Source organism: Balearica regulorum, chromosome 1 (assembly GCF_011004875.1).
Source record: "Balearica regulorum gibbericeps isolate bBalReg1 chromosome 1, bBalReg1.pri, whole genome shotgun sequence".
Lineage (NCBI taxonomy): Eukaryota > Metazoa > Chordata > Aves > Gruiformes > Gruidae > Balearica > Balearica regulorum.
In genome coordinates this window covers 51,417,931-51,438,913 of record NC_046184.1, presented here as the reverse complement: position 1 = coordinate 51,438,913, position 20,983 = coordinate 51,417,931, and the positions used below count along the sequence as shown (strand labels likewise).

Genomic DNA, 20,983 nt, shown 5'->3' with positions numbered 1-20,983 from the left:
GCAACAATCAAATCATCAGTGTGTTATCAACATTATTCTCACTTTAAATCCAAACCACAGCACTGTACCAGCTGCTAGGAAGAAAATTAACTCTATCCCAGCCAAACCTAGGACATATGTTGAGGCTGAACCTCCAGCCCAGACCTCCCCTTGGCGCTACTCTGCTACCACGCTGCGTGATCAGCAAGGCTGCAAGCAGTAGTTTACTTTCCATCCCACTCTTGTCCTGCTGGTTTGGCCACAGCCTTCTCTCCCAACCTTAAGGCTGATACCATCTCTCCCTGAGCTTTTGATCAGGTGAGGAAAATAAAACACACTTGTGATGGCACACCAAACGGGATGACTAGAAACATCAAAAGAGATGCAGCTGAAAGCTGTACGTTGATAATTCAATAGGCATTTGAAGAAAAAATAAGGATAAGATTTCTACTAGCAATATTCCAATGTTTGGTCCCCCAGATTTCATCAGTGCCAGCTCTTAATCAAATTTTCCTGCTGCAAACACTGCAGGAGGCTTCCTGCCTTGTGCCTCCTGTGGACTTTGCCCACGGGAAAGCCAGCATGGACCACACCGGAATTCTCACAGTGGTCCAAGGCGGCGCAGGCAGCTGCAGCTGGGTTTGCCGGCATTGCCACTGGCTTTCCAGCGGTGCTGGCTCCACGCTGCCAGGTGGAGTGCAACAGCACCGTAGGGGTGCATGGGAAGGATCTGGAGAGGGGAAAGAGGTTGAGCTGACCTGGGGGAGACTTATGGAAGGACAAAGTACCACACAGGGGGAGAAAGGCTGACCTTGCAAAACCCTGCTCAATGTCCCAAGCTCCTTGTTCCTCTTCCTTTTACCTTTGCCCATGCACAAATGAGAATGACTTACCAGGACTCCAGAAGTTACACATCTATAGCAAAACTTTGCCTCTTGGGTAGTTTGCTTGTGCACTGTGAAAGCTTAATCTGAAAACAGGAACCCCAACTAAGCAGGTATGGAGTTGCTTGCAAGACTCTTTTTTATGCCTGCAAAGCACTGGCAGCATATTTCTGCTTTGAATTAATTGCTTTTCTAATTCCTTACTGTTTTATGATAGCTGAAGTTGCCTGACTTGATGTCCACACATAACTACTAAATGGGTCTTACATCTTATTTTATGGTCCATCCTCTGTTTTGAAATAAACTGCCTACTAAACAAAATCAGTTTCCTTGTGTTTCTGATGACATATATATGTGGATTTTGAGAAAGGGAAGTGGGCACGGGAGGAAATTCAGAAATTGCAAAAGGAAAAACGTTGGGGTTATTTTTCTTCTTTCTATCACACATGCAGCAATAGACCTACTGAAACTCCCTTCTTCTCCTGCCTGGGTTTATCTGGGCTTGCTTGCACATGGCCCTAGTCTAGCTGGTTTATACAAAGCTCCAGGGTGTCACTGTGGACGACGCTCCATGTCACAGCCCCTCTTCTTCACATGTTTCTTACGTTCCCATCTCAGGGTCACATCCAGATGGGACAGCTGGGGCAGTGAGCTTTGCCACCAGTTGGTGAGTCCATGGAAAGCACCTCTTGGGCAAGGTTCACTGTACCTTGAGCCCTGCATCCCTCCTGTGCCTGCAGCTCCCCACAGCTCTGGTGCGCTGCTCCCATGGCTGCGTGCACATGGGCTGGAGACATGCTGTTTCAGGAACTGATTTCTAAGGGTGAAAAAGGTTAGATTCTGCATTTGGCATTACATGTCTGAGGCATCTAGCAACTTTTTGTCAAGAGTAATCGCCCTTTGTTGCCAAACTTTGCTGTCAAGTTGGAGCTTAGCTCTTACTACACAAAGCTAATTTTTCTTGTGTATGTCCTTGCTTGAGTGCTTGCTGCTGTGTTTGTGTGGCTGATGTGAGGTCACTCATGGTACAGAATAATTTGCTTTCAATGCCTAGGTCAAGGTGTCAAATTAATCTTATCAAAACTGCCTGAGTGCACTAAGCCAGGCTCAGAGCAGGGCCCTGCAGGCCTCCAACGCTGAGCGCCTGGCACATGCAGCCCGCACCCCTTGTGCAAGTGCCTTGGCCTCATCTTGGGTCCTAATTCCTTCCCCCTTTTACGTGTGAGTGGCTGCAGTGCTCTCGCATGACTTGGAGAAAGAGAAATTTGGGTGATCACGTTTACTGCTCTGCATCTGCTGACCTCTCACAGAAGGGAGGAGATCTCCTTTAGTATCCCTGTGCTGAAATGTAAATAAATAAATAAATACATACATACATACTTTTGGCAGAAGGATTAAAAAAATAAAAAGGGGGGTGGTGCCTAAGAGTAAAGTCAAGACACAAAGCAGATGCAAGCAGGGATGCTGGAGTCTCACAGTTGCTGTGCAATGTACTCTTAGCTAGTGCCCCAGATGCACTGGCTCGCTGGCTGGAAGCCCTGGGGCTTCCCAGTCTCGAAGTTCTGGCTTTGAGGATTAAAACAAGGGGCTGCATCACTGCAGGCCAGGAGATAGGCTTCAGCCTTCCACCTTCCCTCTTCTGCCTGTCTGCTCGATCTGCCCTTCTTCCCATGGTTTCCACCTCACAGGTTTTAGTGAGGCTGGGGTGTTTTTTTCCTATCTCGGTTTAAGAAAAAAGGTGAATGTTCTTGGAAGGCTTAATTAACGCCCCTGTTCACCTGTTTGAGCCATTTAAATATGAAAATTCTTTCCACACACATTCTTTCAGTTGAGCAGCTGAGCTTGTAAAACCCTGCAGCCGCCCTGCCGGGCCCCAGGGGCCTACCCTGAAGCAGGCCCCGGCTGTGTTTTTCTTCTGTGCCTCCCGTGTTAAAATCGCAGTACTCCTCCAGCGACTGTCTGGGAACAGCTTTGAGTTCGCAAATTGCTTTTTGCCTCTGGGGTAAAGGCCGCATTGGAGAGTGGGAAAAAATAAGGAATAAAAAAAGCCATGTACCTCCCCGTCGGGGAATCGAACCCCGGTCTCCCGCGTGACAGGCGGGGATACTTACCACTATACTAACGAGGAACTGTACAGTAGCGTTTTTTCCAGCAGGCACCAGATAGTTTCTGCACAGTCACAACCCGCCGCTGCCCCGCCTCCCGTCCCTCACTGCCAATCACGCTTCCCGGCGGGCCCGGCCCCGCCTCCTACCGCAATGCACCACGGGGGTTGTAGTCCTCCGCGCGCTGCCTTGGCCCTTCCCGCGGAGGGCGGAACTACACCTCCCAGGGGCCGGCGCGCGGGAACCCCCCCTCCCTCGCGCTGGGCGGAGCGGCCGCGGCGTTGCCCGCGGCCGCGCGGCTCGGGACAGACAACGTGCGAGCGATGGCGGCGGTGGATCCGTGTTCCTTCGCTTCGCCCTCCTGCTGCCTCACGCGACACCTCTACCTGCGCTGCCGCGCGGACTTCGGCGCGCAGGCGCTGCGGGGCACGGCGGCCTTCACCACGCGCGCCGAGCGCGAGGCGCTGCGTTGCCTGGTAACGACGGGCGGGCTGGGCGGGAGGTGGAGGCGCGACCCCCGCGCTGCCCGTAGCTTGTCAGGGGCGATCGCGGAGCCCTCGGCCGAGGGGCAGCGGTGAGGTGCCGGCGGCTGTGCTCGGGGGCGCCCCGTCTCCAACCTCGGCGTCGCCTCCCCTCAGCTGTCTCCCCCGTCCTTCCCCTCGGCCGGCCATCGACCCGCTCCTTCTTTCCCTCCCTCTCGCTGCAGCCGCCGCCGGCGGCCGCCTCGCCCTAAAGCTCCTCCACCCCTGCCGCCCGCTCGGCTGGAGCCTCCGCGCTGGTCGGACTCGCCTGCGACCCGAGCGTACCCCTCACCCGCGGGTTACCAGCGCCTTGCCGCCCTTGGGCGGCCCTGGGCACCCGCTTGTCGCGCCTAGAGCCGGCGCGTCGTGCAAGGGAAGGGTAGGAATGTGTATTCTCCCGTTAAAATGGCGAAGAGCCTGTTGCCGAAAAGATGGCAATAAAGCATTGGAAAACTACGCTTGTGGCTTTTTCACGTGTGTGGTTTGTTATGCCAGCTGCTTTATCGGTTAGCAACGCAAGTAAACGTACAAACCAGTTTAGCTTTGCTTTATATGCGAAGTGAAGTTTGGGGGTTGTGGGCTTTTTTTCATGCTGGCTCCATAAAATCCTTTTGTGATCGGCGCTTATTTTTTAGGAAAAAAAAATATCCTGTTAATAATGAAAAGTAAAACTTCACTCATGCTACGTGTGGGAGTTCTGTATTATTTCATTAATCTCCTGTTGCATGAAAGTCTTGATTCATAGTGGCTAGTTCAAGGATGGAAGTTTTGGCAGGGGTTTTTCTATCATTCTCTTCATTTCATAGCAGCACTGTGAAGTCATTTACCTTTGTAGTTTACTTAGTAAACTCCTGGTCACACTTTTGTAGTCAGAAGTTGATTTTCTTTTCCCCCCTCCAGTTTTGTAAGTTCAGTGTTGGTCTCTTAAATTCTGGTTCCCAATACTCACCATAGTTACTCAGATTTTCTGGTTTTACTTAGTAAATACTTTTTCCTTCAGAGAGACTTGTGCTTAAGATTTGACGAGTGCTCTGTTAATTATTACACTATTTAACAAGTATGTAATGTTTGCTTCATCACAGGTCTTGGATACAAAAGACCTACAGGTATTTAAAGTGACTGTAAATGGACAGGATGCAAAATTTGTTTTCGGAGAAAAGCACAATTTCAAGGGAACTCCCCTGGAAATCACACTTCCTTTTGAACTAAGAAGGTACACACTCTTGCCTGTTCCTTTAGGTGGCTTCCAAAATGCACTGTATAAGCTGCTTGTCTGCCTGTAGGGTCTTCGTGTAAAGCTTGCAGAGACCTATAAATTAGAGTGTTCCGTTTATTTGGTATGATCTTGTAGATGAGTTTAATATTTAGATAGCCAAAACTTTGGGAGTCTTTGTATCTGTCCCCAAGTCTTATGTCATGTACAAAATTACTTTGTGAAGTAGCGAAATGATGTGTAATGCACACGGTTTTTCCAATGCTTCTCATTGGCAATATTCTTTCTGATTCAACTACCTGAATTTTGTCATGTTCACAATTGCTACAGTATGGCACATATAGACTTACAAGAACCTGTTTGCCTTTCTTTTATGCAAGGGCTGATCCTGCATTTCTGTAGAACTGCAGGTTACCACTATGATTAGATAGAAACATCTTTTCAAATAATAAAAAGTTTTATTATACTGACTATGCTAAGCCCAAGTCCTTAAAAACTGGAACTTGAGTTTTGACAGTGTGATGGAGAATGAACTAACTATAATCTACCTCTGAAGTTGCATGAATTAAAAAGTTGTTGTGAAATTAGAATACATTTTTTGGCAATTTGCTTTGTATGTTTTGACTCTGTGGTATCTCACATGCCAAACCTGAAAGCTGTGATTGTGTAAGGAGGTTTCCTTGTTTGAACAAAATTGTATACAAAGTTGCGTCTTACTGGTTTGTTTCCAAAACTGGTTGCTACCTCTGCAAACTCAGGTCTGGTTTCTAATTATTTTTTGTTGTTTTTCTCTGAATTAGTGCAATTTAGAAACACACATAATGCGGAAGAGAAAGGAATGCCATGCAATAGCTTCCCTTCTGGGGAAACACTTATAATCTGATATGAAGCTGATCAAATTAAGTACTTGAACAAACTGGCCACAGCAGAAATATAGGCCTGTTTCTTTGTTTGACTTTCAGCTTTTTTTTTTTTTATTGCTAGATTTCCTTGTAAGAAAAAAAAGGTACAAAGAGGAAGTTAATGAGTTGTGATCGTAAGAATTTATAATCTTGTGTGAGATATAGTCCCCCATGTAAATATCAATAAAACAGTGATAGGAAAGGGTCGGAGTTACAACAGAAAGCCTGTCTGTTCAGTAAGCAATGTGCCTTATGCTAATACAAATTATTTTCTCTTTTCTTGTTAAATACGTACTTTGGAATACTGGTTATAAACCAGATATACATATACCTGGTCAGCGCATCTAGTGTCTAGCTGAAGTTCGTTCTGATTTATGGTTCGATTGTTAATTGCAGAGAGTTGCACATATAACTTGAAACTTTCCAATAACAGAAGCAAGTACTTCTGGTGTGCTTTTGGTGTCCGTGATGGTTATGATACGTTTTTAAAAAATAAGAGTATGAAAGTGTCAGGTTTGTGTGTGTTCTGTTGTTAACAAACTGGTACCTGTCTTGTACAGAAGTGTTAGTTTTTACTTTACACCAGTTCTGAAACTCTGAATAACATTTGAATGCTTTTATTTTTCTTGTCAATGCTACTGTTAATAGGGTGTTCCAGTAATTACTATTTTCAGTTGGGGTTTTTTTTTCTGCTTAAGGATCATACATAACATCAGCTGCAAAATCTAAACTTTTAATTTACAGAATACACAAATCCTATGTTATTGAGGCATGTATGTACTTATATAGGCTTTATACACTTTTTTGTTTGCTTATTGCAGTGGGTTTTTTATACTTAAGTGTACAATGGTGGATAGTTGTGACAAAATTATATGTATGTAGTTGGTCCAAATGGTTTAAAGAAAAAAGTCCATGTTCTACTTGAGGAGAGGAAAAGCTTCTGGTTAGTAAAAACAATAATAGAAGTGTGTCTTGGGACATTAAAATTGAAATAAACCAGCTAATTTTTACTATCATAATTGAAAGAGAAAAGGTGTTTTTTAATATGCTATTAGTTCTTATTGTTAAAGCTTTTGAGACAGTGCTGCAGATTTATTTCCCAGAAATCTTTGTAGAGGAATTTCAGCAGTGATCAGGAATTGTGTCAAAACAGTCTGATATGTTCTTTGTTACACAGGGGACAAGAAGCCGTTGTCGAAATCTCTTTTGAAAGCTCTCCAAAGTCTTCAGCTCTCCAATGGTTTAGTCCAGAGCAAACTTCTGGAAAGAAACACCCATTTCTCTTCAGCCAGTGTCAGGTTGAGTGGATTACTTTTTTTTTTTTGTTTTTTAACCTTGTTCTTTACATACCACTGTAATTCCCCCTGATTTCCAAAGATTTGGAGAGGAAGGCTGGTAGGGGAAAGTACAGTAGCCCATAATTTCTCATTGTGTGTGTCAAAGGTCCTAAATGAAAATAAGTCAGGACATTGCTGGGGTTTTATTATATGTTTGCAATTTAATAATTCCAGAATTGCTTTACCCTCTACGGTATTCTTGTTGAAGAACATGCAGTCCTTTGCAATCAATATATGTGGTTATTGATCTGTCTTACCTACTGTTATTTCTTTCAGAAAACCCTTAATTTCTATGAAAACTACTATAAGCTATAAGTGATAGGAAGTATTGGTTTGTAGATAATGAATTCTCTGGAGGAGCAGCATAGATTTCCGATGTAGTATATTTGTTTGATTTATTTCTAGTCCTCTGCATTAGAAAGATTGTTATGGTTTAACTTTTTTTTTTCCTCCCCTTTCTAGGCCACCCACTGCAGAGCCATCTTTCCGTGCCAAGACACACCTGCTGTGAAACTAACCTACTATGCAGAGGTAGATGAACCTAAGTCATGTGTGTCTAGCTAAAGACAACTACTACAATGGGTGATTTTTTTTTTTTTGTAGCTGCCAGCATGTGGGCTAAAATAAAAACAGAGAATATCGACTTTTAGCTTAATGTAAGAGCCAAAACCTGCTTATCTTCCCTGCAGCTTTACTATTTTCTTTTATATATATATAAATGATCTCTTTTTTATTCACATGTATCTTTGTTTCCAAAATTAAAAAGGAGAAAAAAGTGCTGTAGTAGGAAAGCAAAAAGCAAGATGTGCAATGTGACATTACAATTCAGTAGTCTGAAGAAAGTGAAACTTTCAATTTCTGTCAGAGGTAATCTGTCTGGTTAATTAAATATTGCTAGCCTGTAAAACAAAACTTTCTATACACCTTGTATCCTGCTTGACAGAGAGGACTCAACAACAGAACAAATCTGGGTTACTCTTTTTGCTGTTGCTGCTTTTAGTATATTGTATAATCCTGTGTGCCAACTGAATTCCTCATAGTTGGGTAACCTTTCAGGTATCTGTTCCTAAAGAGTTGGTAGCTCTTATGAGTGCTCATCGCGATGGAGAGATGCCTGACCCAGAGGACTGCAGTCGGAAGATATACCGTTTCAGTCAGAACGTAAGTGCTCCGGGCTAGTAAACAGATGCCTAAGATCTTATTCCTAACTCGTGCAGTTCACAATCACTTCAGATATGGTTTTGATGTCATCAGTAAACCATGTGACTTAGGATGAGTCTTTGCCACTGTAGAAGTATGAAGTATTATGAATCTCCAACCCTGAAAAGTCAGCCAGTAGGTGCTGGTGATGTTTACTGTCATTTTGGCATTCCCAGAAAAGCCAAATTCAAGTTTTGAAAATGTTTACTGTACTCAAAGCCAGTACTGTCAAAACCCTCTCTCTGCACTGATTCTTGGGAAATAATACATGGGCTTGAATAACATGGGAGTGAATTTTGGAAAACAGACCCTGCAAATTTTAAGCTTACCAAGATCTTAGCAGTGAAGCTGAGCATTGGAACCAATTTTTAACTTGAAGTCAGGCAAATTCTGGCATCAGAGAATTTTTTAAAGGTGAAAACTTTGGCTTATATGGAAAGTATCTCCAGCTAATTAAAGATTACCGTTCTCAGGATGAAGTTTTATTAAGTGGTGCAGCTAGTTTAATGATTTCACTGCTGCTAAAGTGGCAGTCTCAATTCACTCTTCTAGCATTTTTGTTTTCACAGCTTTTTGGGTTACAATTCTGATGTTTATGGGATCTCTTGGTTAGTCTAGTTCATTTTGCTGAGCAAACAGATAAAATTAACATAGGTTTAAAAAAGAAATTGTTTTAGTAAGATGATCTGGGCTGTTGAGGGACTGAATGACTGCAAGGAGGGATGGAATTGTGTGACTGGAGGAGAGGGGGAACCTACTCCAGACTGCAGCAGCTGTTGGATTGGTTTGGCTGCTGTGTGAAACCTGAGAGAGGCAAGAGGAGAGAGAGAAAATTGTTCCCATATCTGTGAGCAGTGTGCAGTGCTCTGCCTTCTCTGTGGAGCCAAAAACATTTGCCACTCCTGGTCTAGTGTGTCAGGCTTCTATGTGGTATGTTGTGTGAGCTGCATGTTACCTAGAAATACACTGTTGATGAGCTTGGTGGACCTGTACAAGGAATAATATGTAGTCTAATTGAAATTGCACTACACTTTCTAATATAGAAAACCATTATATTAATTTGTTAGAAAAGGCATGTGTTTAATCAAACACAAAAGACAATTGCATTAAACACAATGCATTAAAAAAGTCATACGCATCACCTAACGTACAAAACCACGAGACTGAGTTGTTAGAAAAGGCATGTGTTTCCTGAGACGAAAAAGGCAAATGCATCAAACTCTTGCATGTACGTGTGTGCTGAAATTTTTTTGCTCCTGCATGGCCAGACTGGTAGGAAGTGTAGTGGAGAGCAGGCTCTGTAAAAATGAATTTTTAACCCAGCAGCCACTGAGATTTGAAGTAATTTCAAAATTTCAGATTAGTAAATTGGGCATCAAAATGTGGGGATATATTGACAGTCTTTTAATAACTTGTCTGTAACACAAGTCAATGGACTTAAATCTTTTCAAGAATGTATTCTGTGGGTTAATATGTAAAATTAAAATACATGTGATGATAAGGGTATTTTAATAAATGATATTGAAATAGCATGGGGATAATGGTGGAATAAAATTTTCTGAAATGTTGTCTCCAAGTAATTATGATTTAAAGCGTTACTTATTTAACATTGCTTAGTCAGATAAAATGGTACTTTTACAATGGTGGCTGTACTATTCCCTTTTGTTTCCAGAGCATTGGGAGAAAGCATTTCTCTATACAGATACTGTAGCTTTGGATTTTTTTTCATTAAAATAACAAATATTTAGAATTTATTTTAATTCCAAACATTGAAATAAAAAACTTATTTTTTGATTTTGCTGAATCTCTTGTATCCATAAATATTCTTGTTTACTTAAATTCATTAAAGGTCTTCTGCATCTTTCTGTGTGATATAACTGCCCTTTATCTGAGCAGTATCTCTTAGCTTCTTCATCCGTAAAATTTAACGGAACTGGAATGAATATGGAAAACTGACTTTCTTTTCAACAGTAACCAAAGCAGTGGCATTTTTATATGTTCTTAGATATGCAGATTTTTTTTTTCAAACAGAGATGGTATTTATAATTTTGTGGCCTTTGCATGAAATATCTGTAAAACAAGTATTTCTTGCAGATAAAGGAATAATATCATTTGGGGAGAAAAAACAATGCCTTTATTATAACATAAGGCAGGAAACTATGGAGGAAATGTGCACGCGTCTTTATTTACATACCCTTGTTTTTCTTTGGATCAGTGGTGTTGATAGCTCACATTACAAATAAGATTTCTTTTTTTTCTCATGTTCTCCACTAGGTTCCCATACCTTGCTACTTGATCGCTTTGGTGGTTGGAGCTTTAGAAAGCAGGTGAGTGAATCTGCACAAAGTATAAGTATTAATAATTATAATAAATCTTCAGAGTTATCTTTTTTGTTTCTTTGTCTTGTTTCTAGATTTAAAAGGTCTCAGAGGTTCAGTGAACCTGTATCACACTGCATGTATCTTGATTCACTCTTGCATCATTTTTTTCTATAGAATGTACTTTTGCTGTAAGTTAAAGAAATACCATGAAAAGTTTGGAATTGATTGGAACCACTAAAGGCTTTTTCTAGCTCAGGGAATAATATCTTTTTCCTCGGGTAACAGATAAGCCTTGTCATGTACAAAATGCAGGAAATTACAGCTTCAGCCTCATTGCTCATGTGTTAATCTAGCCCATAATAATGCTTTTATATTAGGCCTTTACAATATTTTAAAATCTGTAATGTGTTTCCTATTTATTTGTCCTGAACAGTGGATGTGTGTGGTTTGTTTTGTTTTCTAAAGCTTTACTTTAGCAGTGGAGAGGAAAAAGAGACAAAGGCTCTTCAGGAACATGGTTACTCACGAGCACAGTTAAACATGCGCTCTCTGTATTGGTTTCCAGTTCTTAGTGGCATTTTTACTTTCAACAGAAAGATTGGCCCAAGGACGCTGGTGTGGGCTGAAAAGGAGCTAGTGGATAAATCGGCCTATGAATTTGCGGAGGTGGGTAGTTAACAGAAAAATGTTTTGTAAACTGACTGTTTCACATAGTATTGGTAAAGGAACAGGCTGTAGTTCAGTGCTTTGTTCATCTGTAGCTCTCCTTTCTCTACCTTCCACCCCCAAAAATGCTGCTGTTCTATTGCAACACAAAACTGCTGCTGAAAATAAGTGTTGATACAGTCTTGTACTCATTTTGCACGTGAGATGTACCAAGATGAAAGAGAATGAAGTATGGAATCCATCGCTTATTGCTTGTTCGGTGTTTGTAGTTTTGTAGTTTGTAGAAACTAATGTGAATTCTTGTTTCAGGCTGAAGCTATGCTGAAAACAGCAGAAGATTTAGCAGGACCCTATGTATGGGGACAGTATGATTTGTTAGTGTTGCCACCTTCTTTTCCTTATGGTGGAATGGAGAATCCTTGTCTTACTTTTGTGACTCCAACACTATTGGTAAGTATAACACCAATAAAAGTCAGCTTTTCCTTAGGGCTTGCTTATCCATCAAGTCATGGATATTAATCCACAAATTGGATTAATCTTCCCCCTAGAAAGAACTGTAATTGTTCCTGCCCGCTTTGGAGTCAGGGATCATACATGAAACTGCATTAAGTGGTATATTTTGAGGTTTACTTGAACTGACAACTGTCTTTTTTTTGTCTTTTTTTTTTTTTTTTTTCAGGCAGGTGATCGATCTCTGTCAAATGTAAGTGCAAAATAGGTTCATATCTTCAAGTAGAACACAACTTGAAGTTGTATCTTAACTTCCTTTTTAAAAGATACCTGAAAACTTGGTCTCTTTTTCATTGAGGGAATTGAAAGTTAAGGCAGTAACTCAAGAAGTCTTACAAAGTGAGTTTTAGTTCTAAGTAAACTGTAGAAAACTGGAGACATATCTATTCTGTATAATGAACAGCTGAAAATAACGTGGGTGCCTGTATGTATAGGGGGCTGACTGAAGTTAGCTGTTCAGTAGCTCTTTTCCTGACCTGTGTATAGATATGTTTAAATACCACAACTGAATTGATGTCATTGAAATAATTTGGAGGGAACGTCTTCCTCTATGTGTCTGTCTATGCACTAGAACTCACATTGTGTACAGTTTTCTTTTAAAGTGGAAATAATGAGTACGATTTGAGTAAATTCTGCGGTTTTTTTCTGGAAAGTTGAGTACTCTGGATGCTGTTTTATCTCATATGTCTTTCTACTAGATTGATATACTCCTAAAAAAAAAGAATATGATGGTCTTATCCCAAAAATACTGAAATATTTGACATGGATACTTTTTAATGTATCATGCATCATTATCCTTCTAGGGGTGACTGTTTTCTTCCTGTTTGATATTTGAGAACATCCCAGCACTGCAGAAGTTGCTTAGGTGGGAAAGTAGTACTAGTCTGTCACTTGGCATGGATCTAATATTCTGAGATGTGATTTCATAAACAGGTGCCTGCACCTGCTACCAGAGGAGTGGCTCTATGACTTGCAGGCTGGACATTCAAAATTATTTCTGGAGAAGGTTTGGTAGGATAGTGTTAGTCCTCTAAATAAAATTTATATGGATAAGTTTACAGAGTTGTGAATGCCGACTGGCTTTGGGAATGTAGTGCAGCAAATGAGATCCCATTAGGATTTTTTTCTTTCTGTTGGGATTTGATGTTCATTTTCCAGAGTCTAAATGGTAGATCCATCATTGTTTTCTGTGTTTTAGGTTATTGCTCATGAAATCTCTCACAGCTGGACAGGAAACTTGGTAACAAACAAAACATGGGAGCATTTTTGGTAGGTGTGATGTTCAGTGCCATGCAAATCATATATTAAAATTAATTTGTAAAGAGACCAACTAAATTCATTTTGCCATCCTACCAGTGCTGACTTTATCAATGCATTTCCAGGCTGAATGAGGGACACACTGTATACCTGGAACGCAGGATTGGTGGTCGGTTGTTTGGTGAGCAGTTCAGGCACTTTAAAGCTCTAGGTGGTTGGAGGGAACTGCAGAATACGGTAAATATTTTTAAAGTTGTGATAACTTTATGTCTGAGCATATACCTAAATAAAATAAAGCTGATTTCACGCGTTTCCCACAAATAAGACTCGTCTAGTCAGCTTTCCTAGCACTTTCTTATTAGAGGATGAACAACTTTGATTCCAAGGTATGTGATCTCTTCCCAAGGTAATAGCTGAATATACTCAGATTAGATAAAGCTTTTTGAACTAAGTGTTCTGTAAGGATGAACATCTTTACAGACTCTTGGTTGTTTTGGGTATGGCAAAATTGCTAAGTTACCTGTTAACATAGTGGTAAGCAGCTGAAAGCTTGTCAAAATTATCTGCAAGCATGACCATCAGAATTTCCAATGCCTCATGCAAGTAGCTGATTTCTTTTTTTTTCCTGTGTACTGCATTGTAATTAGCATATTCCTAATCTGTTACTGTCTAGAAGGATTGTTTAGTTTTGCATTTAGGTAGCATAGTTAAACTTAAGTTTTCAGATTTCGAGCCTGTGATATTTCCAGCCTTCTCATTCAGTTTGGTGATGCAGTTTACCTGGTCTACTGTGAATATTTCCTTGTTGTATTTTATTCTTTATACCACCCATTTAAATCATGTAGTTTAAATAGTTTGTTAATAAAGGGATAAATACAGAGAGTGTATGAGGTGCTTGTGATTATGACAGACATGGTAGTAATTAGCTGCTTTGAGACAGCTGGAGCACAAGGTGATTGATGGTAACCTCTTTCTTTGGTATGTGATCAGACACTGATAAAACAAAATGAGAAAAAAAGTTTAGTAAATGTTTTGTGCAGATTTGGAACTTCAGGAAGAAGAATGAGAAAGAATGCTTTGAAATAAGTCCATCTTAGTTTTGGATGGATTATACCTTTATAAATAGGATTAGTAGTGATTTGCAAGAGTGCTGGTTTTTCTAGACGAATATATGTTTTTGTGGTTTTGTCACAGATAAATACTCTTGGAGATAAAAATCCTGTAACTAACCTCATCCCTAATCTGAGTGAAGTAGATCCTGATGATGCCTATTCATCTGTTCCGTATGAGAAAGGCTTTGCTTTGCTTTTTTACCTTGAACAACTTCTTGGAGGACCAGGTAAGTGTTAGTTAGACTTTATACATTATTGTTTCCCATTTTAACTTCAAACACTGAAACAGTTTGTTTTTTAACTGTTAGATGTCTTCATTGGCTTCTTGAAGGCTTACATTCAGCAGTTTGCTTATAAGAGCATAGTAACGGAGGACTGGAAGAAGTTCTTGTACTCCTACTTCAAGGATAAGGTTGGGTACTATTTAAAACTAATTGCTTGAAATCTTTTCATTATGTGAAACTACAGCATAGCTCAGGAATTACCTTCTTTAAAGGATCAGTTCTTCATCTTTCTCCTCTTTTATCTCAAGATCTTAATATGACGTAGTCTGGCATCTTACAGAGATGGGTGTGCATTATGATGTGGGGGTTTTTTGTTGTTGTTTTGTTTTTTTCTCCTAGAAGGGAATATTTTATTTTGAAGTAATCTGTATAGGATTCTCCAGGGTAATTGGAGGGATGTTAAAAAAAAAACCAAAACAAAAGATCGAAACTGTTTTTCATAGGGTATACATTTCTCTAAAAATGACATTTAAAATTGAGTAAGAATTTACGTTGCTTTGTAGGTAGATGTTCTTGATAAAGTTGATTGGAACTCATGGTTTTATGCTCCAGGAATGCCACCAGTGAAGCCTACGTAAGCTGCATTCTTTTATAGTTCATCTTTTCCTTCTCCAGATTGCACATGATTTTCCAAACGGTCATAAAGCAGTTTGTAAACAGGGTGAAAGTCTTCCCACAAACGTTTTGTTAGAAAATGTCCTAGTACTGCGTAGAAATTGATATATGTGTATATAGGAGGCAAAAATGTCACTGATAATATTTTTCAAGTTTTTATTCTGGTGGAAATTCATTTTGCTTTGAAAACTGCCAGGAAAGTTTCTTTTTTCTGACAGTTTGCTCTTTTCAGCTATAAGCTGTAATATATGTACAAGCATATGTGTGCTCAGAAGTACTGAGCATCGTAGGCACGTAGGGGATCAAGGGATAGCATCACCTATGCACAAAGTGCTTTAACTAAAACTGAAATACATTTTGTGATAATACATCTTTTGTAAACTGTGTTGCAATATTGAGTTGGAGTCTACAACAAACAAATGTGGAGCCATTTGAAAATAATTTCTAAGCATTCTCGTAAAAATATTACAAGAGTTTTTTGTGTTTCCAAAGCGTGATCCTTTGTTTTTAATATTTGACAGGTATGATATGACACTAGCAAATGCTTGTGTTGCCTTGAGCCAAAGATGGATCAAAGTAAGTGGTTAAAGAGCGCTGAGGTGTCTGTATCTTGAAAAGCTGGTTCTCACGAAGTGAGCCATTCTCTTCTGAAATCTATCATTTGCTGAGAAAGAATGTATTTATGGCGATAGTATGGCTGCCAGGGATTTTGCATTTTATAGACTAGCCTTTCATCATAGAGTCTGTGGATTTGCTATGATTTCTGTACGTGAAGTACTGTACACATTTTAACAAGGCACACAGCCAGCTGTTTGTTATATGTATGCAGTGACCAAACTGAGAATATTCTTTTTGAAACCCTGATATTATGGCCTGATTTTAAAAACAAATGCCAAGGTATCTCCACATTACTGATTATCTTGTATTAGCAATAATTCCCCTACATTATACTGGAGCTAGTATGCATTTCTCATGAAAAACTGAAATACATAAATCATAATAAGTAACTAATACCATACAATTTTGTCATAATTTAGACCATAAAATTCATACAACTGATAGAGTATTCAGCATACCTTTCTTTAGTTAGCTCTATTGCTTTTCACTGTATGTGTATGTTATCTTTAACTTTCTCCTTCTCAATGTTACTTTTTATAGAAAAACTATTTGATTTTTCACTTAACTTTAAGAGGAAGACAGTAGAGATTAAAAGATCAGTGGAGAGAAAACAAGTGAAAATAGAAGTTAAGAATACCAAACATGAGACAGTAGCTTAAGTCTCTCCCTTCCCCTTCTTGTAACATCCTGCACAAATACAAATGAATATTTTTTTAAGTACAACGGCTCAATAGTAAATGCGGATGTCCGAACAAAAACTTACACCCAATTGTACTTTGGAATGCCTATTAAAAACTTAAGTAACCATTCTCTTTTAGGCAAAAGAGAGTGATTTGGGCTCATTCAGCTCAGCAGACCTGAAGGAAATGTCATCTCATCAGTTGATTGAGTTCCTGGCACTGTTGCTTCTGGAGGTAAATGCACACCTGGGATAACTTGATTCTGGTATCACAAAAGCAGACACAGAGTCCTAAGTGTGCTTTGGAATTAAGTTGTCCATTTTCTTTTAAGTTTTGCTAAAATAACCCACTGTCACCATACATAGCTACTAAAACCTTCAGCTATGCCTCCCTGATTATGTCTGGCTCTTCAGCTAATGAGCAACATACAGAGTATTTTGGATTGAAAGGTAAAAACAGAACTATAAGGTGCTTGAATTTGTCTGTATTTGATGTTATACCAAATAAGCTATAAATAAAATGGAATGAAAATACTTCATGTGGGAGCTTGCTAACATACATTCCTTGCCACTTCCCTAATACTCTGAGAAGGTGAAAGAAACAAATACAAATATTTGTCATAGTAAGCTTTTAATTCCTTTGTAGCATTGATCTTTTTGAAGGAACCTGTTTTATTTTTGAAGTATGTGGCTTGAAGCATGCCTCTGGCTTATTCTGACTATGCAGTGTCCTTTTTCAGGCTCCTCTTCCAGTGTCACATGTCCAACGAATGCAGCAAGTCTACGACTTCAACGCTATAAACAATTCTGAAATAAGATTCAGGTTTGTTCTAGTATGGGCATTTTTCTAATCTTAAATGCTTTCAGAAAACAAACTGTCCCGCTTCCTAAGTGGTCTGAGACATACTGGTGTACGTAACTGGTGCAGGGGTTTGGGTGGGGTTTTGGTAAATGCATATAAAAGCATGTTGTTACTTAAGAATTGGGTAAATATAGTCTCGTAGAAGAACTGGAAGTGAGCAGTGGATTAGTTGTGCTTTATTTTCATCTGTCATGCTAGCGAAGGAACCTTTTAACGTTTATTTTGGGGGTGGTATTGGATAATACAATAGCAGCCTCTGACTCAAAACGTGGCTGAGAAATCTTTCAAAAAATATAGTAAGGAACAGGTCTTCTGGACTTGCCTAATCAGTTCTGCTGATATGCCAGTGGTTTTTCCAACACAACTTGAAGATGTTTTTGTCACATTTTAATGCTCACTATCATGAAGCTTTTGGCTCATCAGAAAAAAGTAAATATCAAAGGAAGTTCCTAAACAAGTAGGAAATGCTTCTAGCTAAATGGCTTGATTCTTATGCCAACCTAATTTCTTCTATTTTGTATTTACATGTTGTGTGTACATGTCACTTGTTAAAAAAGGTATTGTTGAGGACTAAGTAATCTTCACAAATATCTTGAAGTATTGCATATTTTGCTACTGTTACATACTTGGATACATTTGCAATAGTGATGGTTATTCGGCCTTAACTAACATACAGTGTAATTTCAACTTCTTGTAACAAGATCAATTTCTTCTTAGTTTTAAAATAAAACAAGCACATGCCAGTTGCTGGTGCTGTTTTGTTTGGGGTTTTTATTGTTGGGTTGTGGTTTTAATCACTTGGTCAAATGTGACAAGTGCTATATAATTCAGCTCTAATTCTAATCGGAGTGATGCAACTGGACACTACTGTAATATAGAAGAAATACATAGTGGCGGAAAATAATCAGACAATTTTGGAGAAACTTTGAAAAAAAAAAATCTTATTTTATAGAAAAGTCCACTTCTGGAATGTGCTACTCAGACACTAAATATTTTATGTTGAACTTAGCTAGAATCTCATTCCCATGATGACATAGCACTGCTCAGGCTGTTTATGGGAATAGAATTATAAGCTAGCTAACCGCTGCAAATGAAAATAGAGTTGTACATTTTCTTTTGTTGTTGTTTTGTTTCCAGATGGCTGCGCCTCTGCCTCAAGTCCAAGTGGGAAGAAGCTATTCCTCTGGCTCTAAAAATGGCAACAGATCAGGGCAGGATGAAGTTTACTCGACCCTTGTTCAGGTAAAAGTAATGTCCATATTGTAGGAGCTCATGCTATTGGCATTTTTAGTGTAGTGGAATGTATAATGCTGAACACTGCACATGTCTTTGTTATGCTTCAAAGTGATATAGTACAGAATTTTCTGTATAGTGTGAACAAGCTTATCATCAGAGTTGCTTTCCACTTGTTGACTTTTTTAATAGAAGAAAGCTTACTCTCCCAGTGGGCACCTTAATGTGAGGCTTTCAAGGGAAAAGTAAAACCTTGAGAAAATCCCCATTGTAGTATTCTCATAGATTTTGTAATGGTTGTGCTTCCCTCCCCCCCCTTTTTTCTTTTACAGGGACCTTTATAGTTTTGACAAGTACAGAGATCTGGCTGTCAAGACATTTCTGGAGCATAGAGCCTCTATGCACCCTGTCACTTCCATGCTTGTGGGTAAAGACTTGAACCAGGATCAGTGACAAATTTACTCATTTCTTTGAAATTTTCTTATTGCTGAAAGAAGAGACTGATTCCACAAACTGCTGATACGCATGCTTGGCTATGCCATAGAACACTCTGCTGCTTTGGTAGTAATTTAGCTTCAAATGAACTTTCCAAATCAAATTCAGTACTCTCTATCTTGCACCTCCAAGTAAAACAGCAAAATTGCTAAATCTCTGGAACTGGGAGAATGGTTTTATTACCAGCAATTTTTAGAACACACGAAAAAGCTGATCTAAGATGTCATTTGTCAGTCATGGAATTTAAAAACATGAAAATTAACTGGTGAATGGTGTGGCTCTTTGTGCACAGCTTTTTCATAGCAACGTAGTTGAAACTTAAAGTACCTGAAGAATAAAAAAATAAATCTTTTCATTGTCTACTTGTCTGTGTAGTGATCTGTATGAAAACCTTTGAAATAATAGTTTTGGTTTATTTAATCTTCTTTGTTGTGGAAGAAATTTTTCTTACGGGTCTGAGAGGATCACAGCATTGTGGGAGAAATTTTTTCTTCGGGGTCTGAGAGGATCACAGCCTTCTAGTGTTGGAGCAGAACGTCCATCTAGCCCTATTTGTCATGGCTGTATTGTGTTGGTCAGTTCTTCACATTTATCACAATATGAGGGTTTCACTTGGTTATTCATATTGGATGCTATGGTGTGCGCTAATACGTCATTGTTTTCTGGGGGTTTTTGGTTTCGTTTTGGTTTTGGAGGTTTTTTTTTTAGCAAACCTGGGATTTTTACCGAACTTCAGATTTAATATCTTGCTAAGCTTTATTTAAATTATTTCAACCCACTATATATTTTCTAAACTTACAATTATTGCAGGGGGGACTAAAGCCCAAATCTTTCTTTCCCCCCTTTGAATTTTTTTTTTTAATATTTCCATTTTTTAACCAATTGTGGGCACTATCCCTTACACTAGTATAACAACTTTGAAATAAGGTAAAAAAAGCAACGGAGGGCTGGCTGTGTTTCCTGTAAGTGCTGCAGCACTTCACTGGGAGTGGATGGTTTAGGTGAAGCTGTTGTGAATGCTGCCATCTGCAGGTGGGTTTTTGAAGTGACTTTGAGAAGAGCTGCTTGTGGTGGAAATGGTCAGCATAAATTAAATCTGTTGACACAGAGGTAACCCCATGTGGAGGAGTAACAAAGGGAGAAAAAAAAAAAAGTGCCCTTTTTAGAGGAGGAAGATACCAATATAGGTCATGGCAAAAGGCTTGGATTTAATAAGAGCATGTAGAGTGGGAGTCAACAGTCTGTCAATCAATTTCTTTCTGATCTGAGTTTTGGTCAGTATAAGCTTTCAGATGGACCAAGTTGGGTACTTTACCAGGAGATTCCCCTTTTCACACTAGCAGCTGTAATGTAAAGTAAGGCGTGAACATACCTTGTTGGATTTGATTAATTCAAGGCATCCCAACTTCTTCCATTCAACTTTAACCTACTAAATAAAAGCGATAGAAAAATTAACTCCTAGGTGACCGAGGATCAAAATCAGTTTAAATTCTTTCTACAAATGTTGTGCCACTCAGTTTTTAATAAACACAATAAGATACTGGCTGCTTTTGGAACTAAAACAGTGTAGTTTCTTTGTGTGTGTAAAGAACTTGTGGGCTTTCTTGTGTTAAGGACCTAACGAGCCGTTCGTTGTTTTCTTGCTGCTACTCTGAATGAGTGATAACTTCTGCTGGAAAACTTACTGAAAACAATTTTTCAGGTTAGAAATGTAAGCAGTTCTTTGATTCACTCCCAAAATCTGATCAGGCTTCTGCTGAAGCATCAGCTGAACGAGCAGGGACTCTCTCGGGCAAGGCTCGAGTAGGAGGAGGGGGTCGCTGGTGTTAACAGGTTCTGGGTCAAGCAATCAGACTGCAATGGAATGTCCTGTTCTGGGTTTCAGAAATGTTTTCTGTTACTAGTTTTGGGGTAACATTTTATTATAAAATCCCATATATCACATATGGTGACTTGGCAGTTGGAATTCACGCTGCCAGCTAATCTTGATTTCTTGCTGTCAGAGCTGGGAGGAAAAAAATAGCGGCAGGCCTGGCTTTCACTAGCGTTGTCCTGCTCTGCTGGGGCGCTGTCTCCCACCAGAGATGTCCACTTCATTTTGGCACCAACTAAACGGGTGTTTCTCCACACCTTTTCCACTCTGCCTGCAAAAGAGGCATGGTATGGCAGCACTGGGCTCCGCAGTGCCAG

The 20,983-nt window shown here is 39.7% G+C and overlaps 1 protein-coding gene and 1 non-coding gene across 2 annotated transcripts; one reads left to right on the top strand and one right to left on the bottom strand.

Annotated features, from left to right (window-relative positions):
* Positions 1–2,919: 2,919 nt before the first annotated feature.
* TRNAD-GUC (transfer RNA aspartic acid (anticodon GUC)) lies at positions 2,920–2,991 on the bottom strand. Its single transcript has one exon. It is a non-coding gene; the product is annotated as a tRNA-Asp (tRNA).
* Positions 2,992–3,132: 141 nt separating this feature from the next.
* Positions 3,133–19,153, top strand: LTA4H (leukotriene A4 hydrolase). Its single transcript, XM_075749115.1, has 19 exons — positions 3,133–3,444; positions 4,572–4,702; positions 6,782–6,902; positions 7,404–7,472; positions 7,998–8,102; positions 10,416–10,468; positions 11,056–11,128; positions 11,438–11,578; positions 11,808–11,831; positions 12,837–12,907; positions 13,021–13,132; positions 14,090–14,234; positions 14,316–14,419; positions 14,795–14,865; positions 15,428–15,482; positions 16,343–16,438; positions 16,944–17,026; positions 18,203–18,307; positions 18,631–19,153. Exons 1-19 carry the CDS (start codon positions 3,292–3,294, stop codon positions 18,749–18,751), a joined length of 1,833 nt encoding a protein of 610 aa, XP_075605230.1. The 5' UTR covers positions 3,133–3,291; the 3' UTR covers positions 18,752–19,153.
* Positions 19,154–20,983: the final 1,830 nt, after the last annotated feature.